This window comes from Anas acuta, chromosome 5, assembly GCF_963932015.1.
Source record: "Anas acuta chromosome 5, bAnaAcu1.1, whole genome shotgun sequence".
Taxonomy (NCBI): Eukaryota; Metazoa; Chordata; class Aves; order Anseriformes; family Anatidae; genus Anas; species Anas acuta.
The window spans coordinates 48,389,970-48,412,283 of NC_088983.1; the positions used below are offsets into that span (position 1 = coordinate 48,389,970).

Below are 22,314 nucleotides of genomic sequence, written 5' to 3' on the forward strand. Positions count from 1 at the left end.
GCCCATCAGTAAAACTGATGGAATCCTTCCATTTTCATACTCACTAAATTTTTCTTTTCCCACAAGACTTCAGTCTAGCAAATAGGAAATCAATCCTTTTTATGACTTAATGTCTGCTTCTTTAGACTTGGCTTGTTTTGAATGCATCTCCATTTTATACAGACATGAACAAAACACAGAACAAACAGCAAACAATACCAGGAGAAAAAACAACATTCTAGCTTCAAGTGACCACAGTCTTCATAATAAACTGTCCTGGGAATAGGAGAAATAGTTGTGCAGAGATTATAACAAAATACAGATGTATAAATATACCAGCCATATTGCTCCATTAGGCATCTACAGAAACCGATGCAAATCCTCTGCTTTATAGCCTTTAAGTTGAAAATGTAACCTCTCTTCATTTGTATTATGGAATATATAAAATACATCAGGTTGTAGATTTATAAACCTGAAGTTAATGTGTTGAGCAGCTGAATAACATTTTGCCCCAAAGACACAGTAACTAAACCCACAAAGAATAGAAGAAGTGAATTTAAAAAAAAAAAGTTACAGGAATTGCACCTTTTAACAAAAATAAAGGAGTATAAGAAGTTTAAGACATTTCTTCATACCAATTCTGAATCCTGACTGATGCTTACACTTTGGCTTATCATATTACCACATACATATCTGTGCTCCTTGACAACAGCCAATACAAACTATAAGGACTTGATATAGAAGAAAGCTGACTTAAGCCTTTTATTTTCAGTAAAAAAAAAAAAAAAAACACATCGAAAATCCAGTTCTTCTTCCTTTATTGCACTCTATAAAACTTCTTGTTATAATCAAGAAGCCAATAAACAGTAATAGCTGAATATTCCTTTAAAATGTATAGTTTAACTCTTAAAATAAAATTTATTTAGAAAAGATATCATTTACAACCCATTCAGTAGTAATCAATCATTATGTACTCACAAACAATATTAAATAACTTGTATGCAGCAGTTTCTTTATAGGGCAAATGAGGGAAATATTTTCTCCTTAGCAAATATAATATCCCACTGTTAAAGAGCAATTCAAATCAACTTTGGAGCAACTGTGATATACACAAATTTCTTACAAGAAGCTCAAGATTCATGTAGTGTAACAAGAATATATACAACTGTGTCCAGTGCATAGCTTAACAGCAGCATGTGAAAAGTCTATTATCTTCAATTGGCACACCATTACCTATAGGAAAATAATTTACCCAGAAAATGCAGTGCATTCAGAGAACACCAGTGAGGCACAGTAAAACAACAAGATGTAGTGTAACTAAATATGTAAGGAATAAATAGCGGGATTTTGCTCTGGACGTCAGCAGCTTAGAACAGTAAAGACTTCGTCCTCGAAGCCATCTTCTAAAGGAAAGGGCTCCTCCTTTCACCTGGTTAGGAAACAAAAAACTTCAAGTAAGTGTTCATGCATACAGAAGAGAAGAATCTCTACTGCAACCTATTTTTCCGAGGCACTCTAAGCCCTCAAACTCTGATATGCAGCAATGGATGCCACAGCAAAGGCCATAAGTATAGGTTATTTAAAGATAAAACTGAAACAGTAATAAATGGAGGAAGAATGGATATAAGGTAGTTGTGCATTATGTAATTACATGTGCATTCTAAAGATGAGGATGTATAATTATATACATACACATTTTATTTAATGGCCACATGTGTAACAAAATTACACTCTTAGACTATTTATATTTTAATTTGAACATATGTAATGGGTTATGTGGCATAGTTTATGCAGCTGCCTATATTTGACCCATCATCCACAACCCTGACAGAACGAAGTATTTTCATTATCTACTTTGCTATGTTGAATGGACCTCTCCATAGCCAACACATCCCCATGATATGTAAAAAAAGAGTACTTCACAGAGAGCTTTTCAGAGTCAAGGCAGATTAGACAAGTAGCTGCTTGACACTAGTGTTTACATACAAAGAAGACAACACAAATCAGTGATTCCCAGTGACTCAGAAGGGAAATCTGCACTTCAAAAATGAATAAGTTGAAAGAGACACAGGCATAGCAGAAGGAAGACAAGAGAAAGGAAATACTACCGTGGGAGGAAATAATGAACTGTGGTGCCTTCTGTCCTATCTGCAATTAGCAGTACACAATTAGCACACTACATATGTAGATTAGAATTTGGGGTTTTTAAAAGTTTTTCATTCACTTACCTTTCGTACAATAACATGTTCACTAGGATTGATGATTAAGGCTTCCCTTTCCTCCTCAGTTTCCATCTGAACAGTGTATTCTCTAGGTACAGACCTGTAACTACTTACTTCAAATCTAGGGGAAAAGTAAAGGGAGACAATGAAATACTGAATTATCTTTCCTAATTCCAAATTAACATAAGAAACATTATTTTATACACTTACATTACGGGGAGAAGCTCCCCACAAAAAGCAGTAAAACTCGGTTTATGTTGCCAAGTCATCTTCAGTCTCCATTTGCAATCTACTCTCAAGGTTTTTCATTTATTCAGAATAACCCTCACCACTGCTAGCTGATTAGTGATTTTCATATGATGATAATGATGGAGATTTTATTCAGGCAGACGGATAATATTTTAAATCTAAAATGTGACCGTACTAAAGCTGCTGTCAGTATATTTCTTCTGACTCAGAAAAAAAAAAAAAAAAAAAAAAAAAAAAAAGGCCATCAAAACCAAAAGGCTAAATAAAGGGAAAAAAAAAAATCAGAGGCCATTAACACTTTCTTGATCCATTGAGTTAGAACCAGCTTTTTAACACAGTCACGCATGAATTTTCTTTGCTTCAGGTACCATAGACTTGCAGACTTACAAACTGATTCTGTTCTATTATCAGAAATCTAACACGCACAGGTAAACTTATCACTAATCTCACTAAAAATAAAGGGCAAACGAAGGAATCTGACACAGTTTTCCAGTTCTGTTGTACACTTTGCATTTATTCCAGACCTACTGTAAATGAAGACCTCTATATCGATTTATCCAAAGGGAATTGGAACCAGAAGAGGAACCAGAGGGGGAAGATGGCTTAAGTTTTCTGAACACGCAGGTTATTTCATACTCAAGTAAGCATAAATACTTATGTGATACAGCAATCTGTCGTATACCCTTAAAATCAAAAAATCATGTTTTACAGGATTATTTACCTGTTACTTAGCTCTTCAGAGAGTCCAAGAGCTTCTTCTGCAGCTTCTCTCCTTCTCTTCTCTTCTGACAGTGTTTCTGTCAGCTGTGAGAGAGCCTGCTGCACTGAATCATATTGTTGCTCAGTCTCTGCAAGCCTATAACAAAACGAAATATGAACTCATATTTTATCTACTGAAAGAGTTTTTTGTTTTTTTTTAAATTAATGAATGTTCTTTTTGTGGTAAAGACTTAATTAGAACGAGACACTTCAGATTAGATATTTAAATAAAGTCACCAATAAGTACGTATCTTCACAAAACTAAACCACAAATACTACCAAATAATAATTCAAGAATGAGACTGATTCCTCCAATCCACTGTAAATCCACATTTTTCTCTTTCCCCTAAAAATACTTCAGAGAGAGAAAAGCGTTACTTTTGCACTTACAACGCAGCTTTCAGGAAACCAATATTGCTAATACACACTCTCAGTCCTCACCTTTTTCTGAGTTCATTTAGCTCCATATTGTCTATTTCAACAATAACCGCAGATCTTTCCTGTGGTGCTCCAGGGGGAACTTCGGCTCTAGTTTCATCCTAGAAAATATTAAAGGGGAAAAAAAGCTACTCACCATTTTTCTACTTGTAAAAATCTTTATATCAATTAAAGAAGCTATAACCACCACAAAGCAGTGGAACAAAACACTGTTGTGTCATTTGAACATTTAATTTCCGCAGCTGCAATTTTCCAAACCTGTTTTCTAACAGAAAGTTGAAGACTATGACTGTGTGTACTGCCAATCTTGGAAGATACACGTATGCTGCATAACACAGCAATTCGAGCTATGTCTGCAGTGCAATAAATACATTTCCAAATCCACATAGTAACATAGCACTGACCATAGTTTCATAAAAAATGCAGCTATTACACTAACAGAATCTGAAATAAAATATGTGTGGTATCTCATCATGCCATGTAGACATGCCAGTTCATGCTGAAGTAGCACAAATATTCTGCAGAGTATTGAATCCTTTTTCTCACATCTGTGAACTCCGCTCCAGGAACAGAAATTCCCCCATTAATATAGTCACAGAATCATAGAATACCCTGAATTGGAATGGACCCACAAGGATCACTGAGTTCAAATCCTGGCTCCACACAAAAATCAGACCATATGTCTGAGAGCACTGTTCAAACACTTCTTGTACTTGGTAGGCTCAGTGCCGTGAACACATCCCTGGGGAGCCTGTCCCAGCGCCCGACCACCCTCTGGGTGCAGAACCTTTCCCTAACCCCCAGCCTGACCCTCCCCTGTCCCAGCTCCATGCTGTTCCCTTGGGTCCTGTCGCTGTCCCCAGAGAGCAGAGCTCAGCGCCTGCCCCTCCACTCCCCTTGTGAGGGAGCTGCAGGCTGCCATGAGGCCTCCCCTTTGTGTGCTCTGCTCTGGGCTGAACAAACCAAGTGACCTCAGCTGCTCCTCATACATCTTGCCCTCTAAACCCTTCACCATCTTCACAGCCTTCCTTTAGATGCTCTCTAATATTTTTTCTTATATTATAGCACCCAAAACTCCACATAGTACTCCTGATGATATCCTCTGACTATCCTGACTAGTTACTGCAGCACTACCTGCCCAGTTTGCTGCTATATGGTATAAAACAAATAGCACAACAGAAATACTAGGACATGCAGTAGGACTAGGACAAGTCATCTAGGATTACCAGTTGGAGTGGCACTGATTAACTGCCCAGGAGTAGATGGCTATATCTATGTGAAGAACGAGTGGTACTATAAGTCTGAATAAGGTAAGTCTCCCTTTTGTTCTCTCTCAGATAATCTATGCCTAACATAAAGCTTATGGCATCCTTATTAGTAATGTTTAAATTCAGAGCTAGTGAGCTTTATGCAGTGTGGAAGCACTGAGAACTGTGTTGAAACAGCCTACTGCTTTGCAATCAACCAGGAGATAACAAGGGGGGATTCATTTATTTTACAGTTGACAGTTCTCTCTAGATAATTTCCATTTCTGGAAGAATACGGATTGTTTTATATATAGGTCATCATAATATTGTAAGGTCTTTCGTTAATCACTCATTATTGAGCAAGCAAGGCAGTACAGGAAAACATTTCATATTGAAGGGATCATAAAGGAATAAGCTTACATATGTATATGACAGGTTGCAAAGGGTACTGAAATGCTGAACTGTTTACATAGATCTCACTTCTCAAAATATTACCCAAAGACCTTGCAAAATGATTCATGACTGCTGTGAAAGTATCACCAAACCTTGCTAATCCAATGATTAGTGATCATTCAATTACATCTACCAGCTGTAGACTAATTCAAAAATACCTCAAAATGAAAAAGTGTCAGTACAGATCTTCCTTAAATTAAAAGTTAAATAAAAATATCTTTATAGCAATAAAGACAGTTATCTTCAGCGCATCATAGACTAGCAGAAGTATTGAATCAGTAGAACAGGAAGTATTTACTGTATTTAAAATTTATTATTTATTAATAAACACTTTGTTTGTTTGTCTGTTTGTTTAGCACAAAAAACAGCAAAAGCATGAGCACAGAAGAAAGAACCCTAAAAACTTCTCCATATGTTCATTTACCTGAACAGTGCCTTGGAAAGATGTCACTTGCATTGTCTGATATTCTCTCTCCAGCCTTAAATAACGATTCTGCAAATCAGTATAACGAAGCTGGTTATCCCTCAGAGTCTGAGACAGAGTCTTCAACTGGGCAGACAAGACAGCATTCTCTTCTGCTGACTGCACAACCTGAAAGAAATTAATATTTTAATTAAGAAAGAAAAAAAGGAATTATCTCCTCCAGGAAATTACTACAGATTTGAGACCTGTTGTTGAATATAATTGTGTACTGTTTTCAAAATTGCATCAATTTTTTGGCAAGGTCATTTTGGTTAGATTTAACTATCTATTTTATGAGCAGCAGAAATAATAAAACCTGCATATTGGTTTTCTCTGTAATCTATATGACAAAAGGGTAACTGCAGCTTTTACCCAATGTTTTCCTCCCCATGTTTGCTATGACATCCCTGTGTGGCCAAGTACAGTATACATAGCTCCGACTTCAGGACAATGAATATAGCTAAGTAAATTGAATAGTATAAACATGTTCATCAGGCAATCAAGGAATGTACAGATGTTGAGTTTTCATCTTTTCAAAAACAGAACAGTAATTTGCGTCTCCACCCTTTACCCACATACTCATCTTGTGGGAGCTTGAGATTACTATGCCCGTTTTAAAATTTTGTTGAAATTGTTCTGAGATTCATAAAACGTTTGGGTGAAGCAGAGAAAACAGACACAATCACAGATGAAAGGTAACATAAACCTAATTTTCTCTGCATACCAGACTACATGAAGCAAGGTAACTGTTTAGGGAATTTCCAAGAACGTTTACAAACTTCTGCTAACAAAACTGAACACACATGCACACACATGCACCCCCCACATCTTAACAGCCACATAAGGGTTCATAAAGACACTGTGAAGAAACATTTTTGAGGTTTTTAATATTTGGTATGAGATAGCTAAAATCTTGTTCCAGCTAAGACAGACATCTGTTTCTGTCTAATGAAAAATACTTTGAGTTCAAGTTCAGCATTGTCTCTTTAGAATGCAGATTCAAATAAACTTATCTCACTCGAATAAGTAGTCAGGAAGGCTGCAGCATCACACTGAGCTTAAGTTTGCAATTTGTAGTCTGAGCCAAATGGGATGTTACGAAGAACCTAAGTTTTAAAGCACTCTAAGTTTCAATTACGTGAGATACCACCAGTTCAGCAGTACTTATATGTTGACAACGCTCAAATTCAAATTAACTCTTTAGGATGACAGTTGTTGTTTTAAGTTACCTTTGAATTAATCTGATGTAAATGCAGATCCTTCTGGTGCATCTCCTGAAGACAGCGCTGTAGCTCATTTTGAAGTTGATTCTTCTCAGCCAAGACATGTTTGATTTCCTCAGGGTTGTCTGCACTTCCAGCAAGGGAGGCAGTTTCTAAAACCTTAAAAAGTATCACCATATTCAACGGTAAATAACATAGGAATTTTTATAAATAGTATACAATTTCAACACTAAATACATATGGACTACACAACGATATCCTTTTCACAAGATCATTTCATTCTCACAAGTTAATCTTGCATTTGCAAGAGGCTTTACTGACATAAATATGTACTACTAAATATTTTCAACTTAAAACTTCAATACAAAAAAAAAATACCATGAAGAAACATGCCAACTAAATTGTACATTTGCAAATAGCATGAAGCACAGAAGTGGAAAAACAGTAAAGCCAGATGAACAAAATACACCTTTTAAAATCTATTTTCTAATTAATGTAGGATATTCATAACAAGGTAAAAAAAATGGCTATTTTCTAAATATGAATTTAAAGCTGAAAGTCCATTTTTCAAAAATAATTAAACTCTATCACTAATTGAAAAGGACAAAGTTGTAAGTATCTAGCAGGCCAACATTGTGATGTTGATCTGATATAATGAAGGAAAGCAGTCTGCCTCCAACGGTTTCTGGAATCTATCTTCTTATAAAATCATGAAATAAAGACTTGTACCACATAAAATATTCCATAACCCAACGGACATTATGGTTCAACAGCTTTGATATATTATTTTAACCATGAAAAATGAACAGCATATGATAGGCATAATTTGACCAGCTAAAATGTTATTTTTAATAAAATACAAGGAAGATAGCCCATCTCTACTTCCTTTGGCACAGAAAAGGCAAATAAAATATTACTTTCCTCAAATCTTTAATGATAATCTGCAAAAACAGACAGGAGACAGCTGATTAACTCTAATAACATGCAAAGACTCAGTGGCCAATAAATACATTGTTGGCACCCTACAAATAATAGTACAACATCCTACTCTCTTTCGAACATGTGCCACAGGAACAACTAGTGACACTGGTTTTACAATAGTGCAACTGCAAATGACACCAAATTGGCAAAAGAAACCAGAATTATAGACCCAGAATTTCCAGAGTTATATTCTCACTCATGGGCATAGCACGTTTCATCTCAGCTACTACTTAAGTATTCTTCTGTGAGCTGTCTGAAAGTTCCCTGCTCTCTTCTTGATTTTATAGAATTAACCGAGAAAGCTGTAAACTATATTAGTTCTTTTTCTTTCCATTATCTATCCCTGTATTTATCAATACCAGCTCTGCTGCTGAACCAAATTCCTCCTCATTCATCTAGTTTGAACTTCTTCATATCGTATTCTGGATTTAACTAACCTAAAATAGTCACTTGGAAGATAACTTAAGTAATCCACTAACAGTAGCAACTCAGTCAGGTGCAAATACCATTACAATTCAACCATAGTAAATTGTTACTCCTTTCTGGCTAAGACTCAGTAAGTATTACTGGTTTGTAGCAGTCCTTCACCTTTTCCTTTACAACTACATTATTTCTTTATGTAAGTTCTTTCAATGTTTTTTGACCATTGCAACATATCGTATCAGCAAGTTTTTTATTTTATAATTGCAAAATAAACTTTTTTATTGTTTTAAAGAAGTTGATCAACATCAGACTCCATTAAAAACTGTTTTAAATTATTGCAACTCCTTTGCTTGGAATCAAGACCTCTAAGATCATCAAGTCCAACCACTAACCAAGCACTGCCAAACCTACCACCAAATCATGTCCCTAAGCACCACATCTACTACACATCTTTTAAATACCTCCTGGGATGCTAACTCAACTACTTCCCTGGGCAGCCTGTTCCATTCACAACCCTTTCAGTGAATAAATTTTTCTGAATATCCAACCTAAACCTCTTGTCCTATCACTTGTTGATTGGGAGAAAAGATCAACCCCCGACGTTGCTATAATTTTCTTTGAGGTAGTTGTAGAGAGCAATAAGGTCTCCCCTGAGCCTCCTTTTCTCTAGGCTAAACAATCCCAGTTCCCTCAGCTGCTCCTCACAGGACTTGTTCTCTAGACTCTTCACCAGGTTCATTGCCCTTCTTTAGACGTGCTCCACCACCTCAACGTCCTTCCTGTAGTGAGATAGTTGTAGTTCACTGATTTGACTGACCCCAAAAGTAGTGAAATACAGTTAATGCACCCATTAGCATCCCACCCTTCACTATCATATACAATATAGTTCTCATTTAGGAAGTGTGCTGTACAATAAATCAATTGAAGCAGATTAGTGCTACCTGCCACGTTTTATTTGTTTACCTTGACTGGGTAATTGCCGCTGGTGGAGACTGATTTCTTAACAATCAAATCTTCTTGCAGCTTCTGTAGTTCTGCAATCTGTCGGTCTTTCTCAGCAACTGTCATTTGACATTGATTTCGTAGTGCCTCGGACTCTGAGAGGAGGAGGCTTTTTTCCGTTCTGAACATAAAATAACAAACTAGCCATTAAATAACAACAAACTATAGACAAGTCAATGAGAATGATAAAGTTGTCCTAATTGTTATTTCTAAAATAAATAATAGCAGTTTTTAAACAATTATATGTAAATATGGTCCATTTTACGAACATTCTCATGCATATTTCAGTTTGAAGAGGTCTGCTTTAAAAAAAAGCTTTGAAAGTGACATCATCATGTTTACTTCATTGGATTGGAGACAAGAGTCTACTGTCTTTAAAGATAATAATATTTCTTTATGCAATACATACTTGAGCTATCTAAAGAATAATGTTGGGCAGCAGAGCAACCCTAGGTTATAGTAGTGTTGAGTACTGCTCAAGATACACAGTCTATTCCATTTCAAACAACGTAAATTTGAAGAGGAGTGCCTAGACTCAAAATACTATTAAATAAGCAAACATATCACATCTCCAGAAAGTGCTGTCATAATACAAATGAAATTACAAAGGGCATAACATCAATTTAAAATACGCTTTCGAAGTTTAGAAAAATACTTGGAAAAAACTGTCAACCTGTCGAATCTACTAATTAGTACGTGGTTTGAATTATCTCATGCTAACTTGCTCACATTTGCAAAGAAAAATGTGGGGCTGGCCTTCTGATCTACATCCCCCCTCCACACACACACCCTTCTCTAGTATAAAACAGGTATTATCTGACAGAGGCTTTAATGGCATAAATTGTACTACAGACAGTAAAATACAGTAAGGCACTAGGGATAGTGCCTACTAGCCTGAAATCCAAACAAAATTATTTTCACTGAACTGATGATAACATGTTTTCACACTTCGAATCACCTCCAACTAGTTTAAAACTTGAACAGTCTAGGACAACCAAATACTGATCTGTCTCTACTGAGTGCCACTTAAAAATGCCTACTACCTTCTTTGAACGCAGACCTCATATGGTATTCACAGAAAGGCGTCACATTATTCATTTCACACAGATAGTGCAAGATGTGAATAATGTTGAAGTGAACCCTTCAATCTACAAAAATATTGCTCAAATGTGAAATGAAGTTAATTTTCAATATGTAGTTGGCTCACACTTGCAATATTTCAGATGTCTATTAAAAAAAAATGGAGAAAACATTCAGCCATCCCAATGGTTACTCTTACTGAGAAGAGAATATGATACAACGCATAGAAATATGATTCTTAAGCTGTGATTTTGTATACCCAAGTCACCAGCTGGAGAGAAAACATTCATTCAAGATTGACTGAAATTTTGCATAAACAAAGAGATCACTACATAAGATTACAAAGATAAATGGGAAGAAAGAGAACTGTGTGAAGTTGACTGTGAATATTATGGAAATATTCTTCTGGTAGACAATACATAATATTCTGTGTCAGTTTACTGTCAGGTTGCGAAGACATTGAGGAATTCTAAACAAAATCCATCTGTATTATTTGTTACCTCAATCCAGCAAGCTCACTCTGGTATGATGCAATCTCTCTCTCGGTTTCTGCTTGGAAGGCTTTTGTCTGATGTAATGCCTTCTCCAACTCATCAACCTTGGTCTTCAGTTTTGATATTTCAACAGCTGCAAGGCTGGCTCCTTCTTTAGCCTACATTTAATAAACATGATTAGTGAGCTGGAATGAAAAATATGTGCTTGAAGCTCTATTAGTGTTAGAATTCTAGAACAGAATTATGGTTTTTTGTTTGTTTGTTTTTTTTCCCATTTGCTCTTCTTTAACAGGATAACTACCTTAACTATCAAAATTGTGAGCATGTCTTCTCTAGTCATACTATGCTTTCTTGGCACTTGCATAAATCTTGACGTTAAACTTCAGAATCCATAATGTCTCTAAGTATTAAAAAAAACACACACTGATGTAGCTATTTAAAACTTACCAATCTTTCCCAATTGATCTGAGGCCTATCCAAATTACTTTTAAAAGAATTTATCTCACCGATGCTGTTGCAAGCAATGGGAAACGAAGCTGTTCCCTGTTTAGTTTCAGAAACTACCTTCTGTTTGCTGAGTTCCTGCAGCAATTTGTCTCGGTCATCCTGAAGACTGGCCATAGCCTTGGAAAACGCTTCAATCTGGTGAACATAATTCCCACACTCAGATGACAGTCTGCTAATCTCCAACTCATGGGTGACTAATGTCCTACAGAGATTTTCAATTTCATCACCAATCTGATGAAGTGTAACCTTATTTGCAGCATCAAAATGCACCTTATTCAGAAGACCATTTTCTTTGAGCATACTGACAAGATGTGATTTAAAGGAATCCAATTCAGCTTCAAGTTCGTCTCCTTTCTTTTTTTCGGACTTGAGTTCTGATGTGTATTTGCTCTGAAGTATCTTTAAGTCCTCTATTATCCTATCTCTGTCATTTTGTAGAGCAGTCATTGCTTTCCCAAAGGCCTCATTTTGGGATCTCAGCTCTCTATTCTGAGATTGAATTTCTAGTATCACCTCCGTTAAAGCATCAGGTTCATCTCCATGCTCAGGTGTCAAAAGAGTCTTACTGTATTCCCCATCTGCATTTCTGCCTACTGATTTCTGGACTTCCTGAATCCTCTTCTGAAGTTTTGCTCCATACAGTCCATCAGATACACATTCGTTTTTCTGAACACTACCACTAGTTAACAATTTCTCTCCAGATTCAGAAACAAGTTTCTCCTTGTTTAATGATACAATTAAAGATTCTAAATCATTTACTTTAGACACTAATTTTTTATTTTCATGTTCCAGAGATATAGCAGTGTCTGTTTGCAGTTGATTGGATAGTTGCATGTCTTTTATTTGCTTTTGAAGATCGTATTTTTCTTTTTCAAGGCCTTTAATAAAATCCAATTTCTGTTTAAGTAAGTCTTTCAGTTGATGATCTTTCAGAGATAAAACTTGGTTAAGATCTTCCCTATACTTAATTAGCTGTGCACTTAACATTGCATTTTCAGAATGAAGATCATCTATCTGATTGAGAAGTATCCTTAATTCTTGTTTCAAAGCATTATTTTCACTTGCATTGCCAACTATAAGACTGTCCCGCTCATGTAAGACATTTTGGTGAAGATGTTCCAACTCTTTGTATTTAGAAAAAAGATCATCCCGATCATTCTGAAGAGATGACATTGATCTTTTAAAAGCATCTATTTCACTGGCAATTGCAGCCTTATCTTGATCTGCTTTATCTGCTTTCATCTGGAGATTTCTTAGTTCATTTTCCATCCTCTGACAGGACTCCTCAGATTGTTCTCTCTCCCTCTGCAGAGACCTTAACTGAAGTTCATATTCTTTGATCTGTTCTCTATGTTGCGTCTGTACCTGAACCAGATAGTCAGAAATTTCATCACCTTTTGAAGAAATAAGTAAAGAAATTTCTTTATCTTTATTATTTAGCATGATTTTCATTTGCTCAGAAATGGTAATCTGCTTTTCCAATTCAGCATTAATTTTTTCCTTTTCAGCTAGAAGCTGTTGCAATTCTTGTTCTTGTCTTGTAAAATTACTTTCCAGTGCTTTTATCTCTCTTCCTGCACTTTTACTATTCTCTATGAGATGATTAAGAGAATTATTTTCTTTAAGGAGTGCTTGCAAAGCTTCTTCTTTTGACTGAAGAGCACTTTCCAATTCTTGCTGCCTGTTAAAAAAAGAGGTATTCTCTTCTTTTATTTTGCAGAGCTCTTCATGCCGTTGTGTATCAGCAGATTTTTGCCTCAAGTACAGTTCATCCTTTGTTTCCTCTACTACAGAATATTTGATATTCAGTTCTTGAATCTGAGTCATTTTGTCTTTCAGTTCATCTTGTAAAGTCATTATCCTTTTATTACTGTCTTCTATCTGTTTCTCTTTACTTTGGATGGCCTCTTTGAACTGCATTTCCCAGGTCTTCATTTCCGTGATTACCCTATCCCGGTCATTTTGAAGAGAGGACATACACTTTGCAAAAGCAGCTAATCGTGCCAAAGCTGCATTCAAATCTGCCTGAAGTTTCTTGTTTTGAGAATCCTTAAAGTTAACTTCCTCTTGCAATGCATGAATCTCACTAACTGCCCTGTCTTTTTCTCTCTGAAGGGCACTATGTCTTTCCTCCAGGTTCAAAAACTCTCTTTTGTGAACCGATTTTGATTGTTGAAGATTAAGTTCCAATTCTGTCACATGTTCTCTCTTTTGGATTTGTAGTTCATCTTCTTTCTTCTTAAGTTCTTTTCTCCAATTTAGATTCTCGGCTGTAAGCCTGTCCACTTCATTCTTTGACTGATCCAACAAGCTCACCTGTGAAGAAAGCTTTTCATTGAGATGGTTTATTTCTTCATTTGATTTGGCAAGCTTTTCCGACATATTAGTTAAGTCCTTTTCAAATTTCTCACTTTTTGACTGTGACAGTTTCACAGATCTTTCTAAATCCAGGATCAACTCCTGGAGTTTTATAGAATCCTTTTGCAAATGGTTGATCTCTTGCTGTTTCTCCTTTAAGAGTTCTTGTAATTCTTTTGTTTTGTTTTTACTTCCACTATTATCTCTCTGGGCACATTTCACCTTCTCTTCAAACACTTTTACAAGGTGTAACTGCTGTTCTTCTTTTTCTCTAATCACGTTACATTTTTCTGCCTTTAAGTCTTCCAGTTGCTGTAACAGCAAGTTATTCTGCATCTGTACTGATTTCACTCTATCAGTAAGATGATCAATTTTTTTAATGTGATTAAGCAATTCTGTTTCAAGAAATTCTCTCTCATTCTTTACTTTGTAAGAACTTTCTTGTACATTTTCTAATTCCTCTTGTAACAGACATTTATCATCCTCTAAAATCTTAACTTTTTCATTTAGACTAACAATTTCTTGGTTAAGACTTTTACATTCCATGTCCAGCTTTGTGATACAATGATTTTTATAATCCAAAGATTTTTCAGTTTCTTTCACTTTTTCTGAAATTAATTTTCTTTCTTGTTCTAGGACAAGCACATCTTGTTCTTTTTCAGAGAGTTTATCCTTTAACATGTTAATGTCCTTTAACAACGATTCATTCTCATACAATGCATCAGTCATTTTAGATTGCATATCATTTTGGTATGTTTCCATTTGACCTTGAAGGTCTTCCAGAGCTGCTTTAGTTACACTGATGTTATTATGGAGAATGTCATTCTCATTCTGAATATTCTCTAAAGTCTGCTTTAAACATTCAGAAGTTTGCTTCAGCTGCTCGTTTTCCTCTGTTAGCTGATGATTCTGCTGAGTGAGCTCCTGAAGACGATCCTTGTGTTCTTCTATCCTCGCCTCTTGCTCACGTATCTGCCTTTTTGCTTTACTTTGTAATTCATCAACTTCCGATTTCTTGGATTCACTGAGTTGTTTCAGTTGATCCTTAATAACTTTATTTTCATCAATGAGGTTTTGAAAACGCTTCTCAAGAGCCTCCTTCTCAGATTCTCCTTCTCTGAGTCTTTGAATAGCCTCTTGCTTCTCTTTTCTAGTGGCATCAATAACTTGCCTCATATCTGCTATTTTACTACTGATATTCTCGTAAGCCTGAAGGAGCGATTCATACTCTTGCTTTAATTCACTATGTTTAGCCTTCCATCCTGTTAATTCAACTGTCTGAGAATCTTTTAAGGTATTTAGCTGGAAAGAGAAGGCCTCTTTTTCCTGAACTATAGTCTCCATGGTAGATTTAAGACTTTCACATGCAGCAGTGAGGTTTTCATTTTCAGTCAACAGTCTAGCATTTTCAGAAACAAGGCTCTCCTCTTCAGATACTGGAGAAACAGTATTCGAACTTTGCTTTTCTCTACCAACCTCTAACAACAATTGTTCAAGTGTACCTGTCTTGTTCACCAGTTCCTCCCTTTCTAATATCAGCTTATCAATCTGGTCTTTTAGACATCTATTTTCTCTCAGGGCCTCTTTCCGTGATATTAAAGCTGCTTGTAATTTTCTCTGAAGGCGGTCTTCTCTAGGCTTCTCCTCTGCTGTAGTTCTTTGCTCTTGTGGTTTAGAATTATTTACATTTACAGTTTTTACCAGTGGCTCTTGACCTATTTGCATTTCTTTCTGGATTTGATATTCCGTTGTTTCTTTCAGTTTAGTTTTCCCAGAGTAATCAGTCTCTGATAGTTGAAAACAAGTGCTTTTACTTTGCAATTTTCCTTGAAGCGAATTACTTTCTAAACAGAACTCTCTCCGTTCCTTTTCAGTATCATTTTCTTCCTTAAACTCTTTGCATGACACCACAGGACTACTTGTCTCAGCCTTCTCATGTAGTATACATAGCTCTCTCAGAAGCTTTTCGTTTTCTTCACTGAAATGGTTTACCTCACTTTTCATATTAATTAGCTCCAAATCGGACTTCTCTATACGACTGAGAAGCTCTTCTTTTTCGCTCTTCATTTCTTCCAAAGCCGCTTTATAACGGTGGGCTTCTTCTTGGCCCTCCTTTATAGCTTCCTTTAATAATTCCTTTTCCAGATCAAGTTTCTCTCTGAAATCCTTAAGTGAAGAATGCAATGCTTCTATTTCCTCATTCTTTTCTGCAACCTCCTTCTTAGCTTTCATTCTCAATCTCTGCATTTTCTCCTGACTCATCTTGTAATCCTCTTCATTTTTTTTAATAAGTGTTTCTTTCTCATTATTGACATGTTCAAGTATTGCCTTAATGTCTACAACTTCAGCCGCATATGCTTTCAGCTTTTTCTTTAGCTGCTTTAAGTCCTCCAACAAACTGTCCTTACATTGCTCCTGGTATTGTTCCTTCTGTCCTACAGAGTTTAAGTCAACTTTAAGAGTTTCTTCTCTTTCCCCAACAAATTCAACTAATATTTTTCTCAACTCTTCCTTTAGCATTTCTGTTTCTTCCTGAAGCTTTGCATAATTACTTCTTAGTTCTTCTAATTCAGTCTCTTTCCTTGTTACTGAAGCTACTACGTTTTCTGACTCTTTCAAGGATGCAGTCTGAACCTTGCTTCTTGATTTTTCTGATTCCAAACTCTTCACATCAGTTTCTTCACATTTTCCCAAAAGCTCCCCCTGTAAGGTTTCTTTTTCCTTTTTTAATCGATTCATAATATTAATTTCACTGTTGGAGTCCAAACATTTCTTATGGTCCCCAGCACTTAAATTGGTCTCTTCAGAATTGTAATTTTTCAATAATTCTTCCCTCTGAACTTCAGACTTCACCTTTTCAAGAGCTATAAAGAGCTGAGAACGTTCCTCTTCATATGCACATACTTTTTCATCAAGCACAGATTGTAGGTGAGCAAGCATGCAGTCCTTTTCTTCTAAAGATTTTAGGTTCTGTTCACATATATTTTGTTTTTCAGCAATAACATCAGTTAGTCCTGCAATACTGGTCTCAAGTTGCTCTAAATGAGAGGCCTTTGCAGACAACATTTCATTTAAATCACTTATTTTGGCATCTTTTTCTAAAAGTTCTTGCTTCAAAGTTCCAAGATTAGACTCAAAATCATTATTTTGTACTTCAACTAGTTTCAGCTTGTCTGTTAACTCAGTAACTTTCTTCAACAACTCCTCTGATTTTTTTTGCTCTTTTTCTATTTCTTCCTGTCCACTCTTTTCTAGTTTTCCAACTTTTTGCATTAGATCCCTTCTTACTATCAGTGCTGCTTGAAGTTTCTTTTTCAGATTCTCTTTTTCCTTGCCAAGTTTCTCAAGATTAAACTGCATCTCCCCTTTTTCTTTCATTAAATCTTTAACAACAGCTTCTGTATCGCTTAACATAACCTGACTACATTCCAGTTCTCTCTTACAATCCCCAAGTTCCTGCAGTACTCTATTTAGTTCTTCTACAGAACTATTATGAACAGCTTCCAGATCCTGCAGCTTGCGATTTAATGTATTCCTCTCTTCTGAAAAATTCAGCATTTCATTTGACAATGATTCCATGACCTGGGCAACAGAGCAGTCCTTTTCTTTCAGCTGCTGGCTTAGACCAGAAATTAAATCCTTTTGCTGATTTACCTGTGAAGTTAAGTTTTCTATAAGTTGGTCTTTTCTTCCCATTTCTTCAAGAAAACTTGCTACTTTTTTACCTTCAACATGCAATTTTTCTTGACTGGTTCTTACTATTTCTTCTGATTTATTTATTTTGTCCTGAAGAAATTCAACCTGCTTGTTCATTTCTGCAAATGATTCCTCTCTTTCTTTCAAAAGAGACTGTTGCTTACATAATGTTTCCTTGACAGTGACCATTTCTTGTGATAGGCATTCAATTTCAGATTCATAGGTGCCCTTCATCTTTTCAATATCACTCTGCAGCAACTCCTTCTCTTTCTCAAGTAATCGCATGCTTTTTAATTCATCTTTTATGATATCTATTTCCTTCTGTTTTTCTAAAAGAATCAGTTGCAATTGTTCTCCTTCTGCTTCTTTGCTCAAAATAGTAGTTATCAGAGTGGAGAATTTTTCCAACTGAATTTTACTATCAGTTAGCTGCAGTTGGGAATCTGAAGTCTGTGCATTCTCTTCTTTATACAAAAGCTTACTATTAAGTAATGGAGATAGGGTTTGAGTTAATTCCTCTTTGGAAAGATCCAGCTCTTGCTGTAAAGACTGGATTTTGTTATCCTTTGATTTCATTTCACTTTCTAAGCTGCTCAAATGCTCAGTAAGATTTTTATTTTGTAAAGTTGCCCTATCGAGTTCTGTCACCCATTTGTTTTCTGACTCAAGTAGATTTTGTTCTAGAGTTTTAAATTTAAGTTCTAACTTAGAAAGTTCTTCACCCTTCGCACTAACCTGCATCTGTAACTTCTCTTTTTCAGTCTTCATCTGCAGTTTGACAGCATCTATCTGCATTCTTGAATAATTCTCACTGGTTTCTAGTTTTTCATTAATTTCTTGAAGCTCTTCCAATTTCTTTTGCAAATGATTTTGAGATGCAGTAAGCTGTGTGTTTTCAGCCATCAGTTTATCAGCATCTTCTTGTAACGTATTTTTTTCTTTCTGTAAAGATTCTACCTGGCTTTGCAGATTACCTATTAAAAGCGCATTGTCGTGGCTGTCTTGAGATGACTTGGAATTTACATTCGTCAGCTCTAACTTTAAACATTCTATGTTATCTGCCTGTTCACTGCACGTCACACGCAGGGACTCCACAGCCAATTCTTTTTGCTGTAAATCTTGTTCCCATGTACTTATTTGGTCTAGTGCTTTTTGGTATTCATTTTTTACAGTCTCAAGCTCAACTGTCAAAGAATTGATTTTTTTCTGATTATTATTAAAGTCTTCATTTTTTTCCTGAAATTCCTTAGTAAGATTTTTCATGGCTGCATCACTTTTCTCTAATTCTTCTCTGAGAACCGCAATCTCGCTAGAAAGAATATTAATGTTGCTATCTGCCAACTGTATACTTGTATCTTTCTCCTTCACAGAATTAAGCAGTCCAGCAATAACTTCTTCTTTTTTATTAAGAGCTGCATTGAACTCAGTTTTTAGTTCATACTGTGCTTCAATTTTTTCCTGAAGAGAAACCAAAGCATTCTCTTTCTCATGGACTAGTTCTTTAGATTTTTGTAGTTCTTGTGTTAGGTCGTGTACCTGACTTGTGAGTTGGGAAATTAAATTTATATTCTCTTCATCTTTCTTTGCTTTCTCCTTCAGAGTTTTGAGGAGACTTTCATTTTCTACAAGAGATGATTCCTTTTCTAACAATGAACGGTCCATCTCAATTATTACGTTCTTCTGATGTTGTAACTCTTTTTGTAAATTCAATTTCACATCCTCCAGCTCCACCACCTGTTTCTTTAATACCTCACATTCATTCTCTTTTTCTTGAATTTGCATCTTTAAACTCTCACTAAACAATGACATACTATTGACAGTTGAATCTTTTTCTGAAACAAGTGCTTTTAATTGTTCTGCTTCTGAGGTTAAAAGCTCTAACTGCTTCTGCTGCAAAACAGATGATTCCTGTACATCAGAAAGATGTGCTTTTAAACTGACATACTCATCTGACTTTTGTTTTAAAGATTCATCCTTCTGTGTAATTGAATCATTTAACTGTGCTGTTTTTTCTGTCACATTTCTAAGCTGATATTGAAGGTCAGAAATAACCTCCATATTCTCAGACAGTTGAACCCTAAGTACATCAGACTCTTCAGATTTATCTTTTAATAACTTTAATTCTTGGGCTTGTCTCTTACATTCATTTTCTTTTTCCTGCATTGCTTGCCTAAGCTGACTGGTTTCAAAACCTAGGGTTTGTATTTGGTTTTGCAGATCTGAAACAATTTGCAAATATTGCCCTTCTCCTGCCATTTTACTATCTTTCATTTGCTGTATCAAAACATCTTTTTCAGAAATTAGAGTTTCTTTTTCTTCTAAGACAGTTCTTAAGTCTTCTTTCTCAATCACTAGGCCATCAATTTGGTCCTTCAGAGCCAAAATATTATGACTTTGTTGGGACAAGTGTGAAGTTAAAGCAGCTACTTCATCTGACTTTTTCATTGCCATAGCATTTACTGTTTCAATGTCTACTTTCAATTTTTCATTTTCTAGAGCTGCTGTGTGTGCTTGTTGCCTTGCTGAAGTAACTTCAGACTGCTGCTGCACCAACTGTGACTGAAGAACTTCAAATTCACGTGACTTCTCGCTCAGTAAGTTTGAAAGGTCCTCCTTTTCATTCTTAAGCGCAGACACTTCTTTGCTTAATAGCTGTAGCTGATTATTTAACGCTCTGCTTTCTTCAATTTTGTCTGAAACTTGCTTATGAAGTTTCTCGAGTTCTGAACCCTGACTTTTTACAGTCAGGTTTCTTTCCTCTACCCACTGAGATAACTTTGTTTTTTCTTCCTTAAGATTTTTAATCTCATCCTGCAACTCCACAACATAAAATTTACTGTCTTCCATTTCCTTATGTAATGAATCATTTTGAAGGATTTTTTCTTCTAGACACCTGCTCTTAGCTTCAATATCCAAAGTTAAGCTTTGAACTTGTTCCTGCAGTAGTAAATTCTTTTCCTTACTATGGCTGAGCTCTTGGATTAGGGTACCGCATTCAGATAACTTACTATTTATCATTTCTTCTTTCTTTATCTCATTGTCTTTGGCATCCTTCAGTTGAATGAGAAGTGATTGCATTTGTTCATGCAACTGTTGTGCCTGTTCCTTGCTTTCAAACAATTGATCAGCTAATACATTACATTCCTTTGTTTTCTTCTGCAGCTGTTCTGCAACTGAATTTTCTTTTTGCTCTGCAAGTACTGAAAGTTGTTCAATCTCTTTTGCCAGAGTGTTTTTATCACAATTTAGCACAGAAACAGTTTTTTGGTACTCGGCAGTGCTAACAGATAACTTGTTCTCTATTTCTGCCACAGCCTGGATTTTCTTTAACAATTCACACTCTTTTACATCCAGGAGTTTGGACAAATTCTCATTTTCACTGATTAACTGTTGCTTCTCTTTTTCCACTAGATCTATACTTTTTTTCAGTTGTTCATTTGCTTTTATTTGCTCTGCCAGTTCTTCTTCTTTCCCCTCAAGATCTGCCTGCAATTGCTTATTAGCTGAAGCTTTCTCTTGTGTCTCTATTTCCATCTTGTTAATTTGTTTATGTATTTCACTTAATTGGTTATTAAGCTCTTTGCAACATGTCTCTTTGGCTTTCAGATCTCCAGTTAATTTAAGTTTAGTCTCTTCATTTTGTTGCTCCAAAAATCCAAGCTTCTTATCTAATGAAATAATGATCTCTTGTTTCTCTTGTAATTCTTTTTTAATTGTTTCCTGATGTTCAGTATGTTCTGTAAGCTTCTGACACAACTGAGCTAACTCTTCATCTTTTTTAGCATCTTCCAAAACTAGTTTGTTGTATAAATCTTTAATTGATTTTAACTCGTTTTCAAGCGTCTGTTCTTTATTCTCTTTCTCTTTAAGCAAACTGTTCCATTTTTCTTTTAGTGTGTTGCTTTCCTCAATCTGAGATTTCAAATATTCAGTTTCTTTTCTTTGTTTATTCTCAGTTTCTTGTAGCTTTTCAGATGATTTGCTAATTTGTTCTTTCAGTAAAGTAATTTGTGACTCACACTCCATAAGGTTGTTATGATATGTAACGTTGCTGGCGTTGATCTCTGAACGAAGATCCTTAATTGTAATGCTGTTCTCACTGATTTGTCTTATTAATTCCTCATTTTCTTTGGTTTTAGCTTCATTCTCAACTCTAACTCTTTCTAGCTCTAGTCTCATTGTATTACTCTGCTCAGAAAGGACAGATATCTTCACACTTGCATCTCTGACATCAGCTGTTTGTACTTCTTTCAGTAAATGAGCTTCCCTTTCAGCCTTTGATAAAGCTTCTTCCATCCCTCTTATTTCTTCCTCTTTGCACTGCACTTGCTGCTTCAGGATAACAACCTGTTCAGAATATTCTGTCATATTCAAAGATAAGGCGGATATTTCCCTCTCTTTTTCTGCCAGTGATTCTTTAAGATTATCAATTTCTCTTTCGCGTTTCTGGAGATCTTGAATTAGTTGAGATCTTTCCTCTAAATGGCTTGTATTCAGTTTGTCAAGCTCTTCATTTGTCTGCTCCAGATCTAGCTGCATCGATTCCACCATGCCGTCTTGTTTCAAAGTCTAAATATTAAGAAAAGAGTGTTACAATAATACTTCAAGCATATGTTTGAAGGCAAATGGAAGACACACTCCATATGCAGACCTATTGCTTAAACTAATCCATCTCTCACACTTGACCCTTAATCTAATTACCTACCCAACTGTACAGTCACAAGATCACGATGTTATATT

At 35.7% G+C, this 22,314-nt stretch overlaps 1 protein-coding gene across 7 annotated transcripts in view; it reads right to left on the reverse strand.

Annotated features, from left to right (window-relative positions):
* Nucleotides 1–780: 780 nt before the first annotated feature.
* LOC137857728 (golgin subfamily B member 1-like) overlaps nucleotides 781–22,314 on the reverse strand; it is a 51,735-nt gene continuing 30,201 nt past the window's right edge. For 5 of the 7 annotated variants that reach the window (XM_068684614.1, XM_068684613.1, XM_068684612.1 and 2 more), the window contains 9 exons: nucleotides 11,461–22,143; nucleotides 11,020–11,171; nucleotides 9,401–9,560; nucleotides 7,040–7,192; nucleotides 5,772–5,939; nucleotides 3,651–3,748; nucleotides 3,172–3,306; nucleotides 2,208–2,322; nucleotides 781–1,408 (listed from right to left, as the gene is read on the reverse strand). In XM_068684614.1, coding sequence (XP_068540715.1) covers nucleotides 1,250–1,408; nucleotides 2,208–2,322; nucleotides 3,172–3,306; nucleotides 3,651–3,748; nucleotides 5,772–5,939; nucleotides 7,040–7,192; nucleotides 9,401–9,560; nucleotides 11,020–11,171; nucleotides 11,461–22,143 — 11,823 coding nt within the window. In that variant the 3' untranslated portion in view covers nucleotides 781–1,249. The remainder of the gene's footprint in view (nucleotides 1,409–2,207; nucleotides 2,323–3,171; nucleotides 3,307–3,650; nucleotides 3,749–5,771; nucleotides 5,940–7,039; nucleotides 7,193–9,400; nucleotides 9,561–11,019; nucleotides 11,172–11,460; nucleotides 22,144–22,314) is intronic. The other 2 variants (XM_068684617.1, XM_068684615.1) reach the window with 1 other exon arrangement.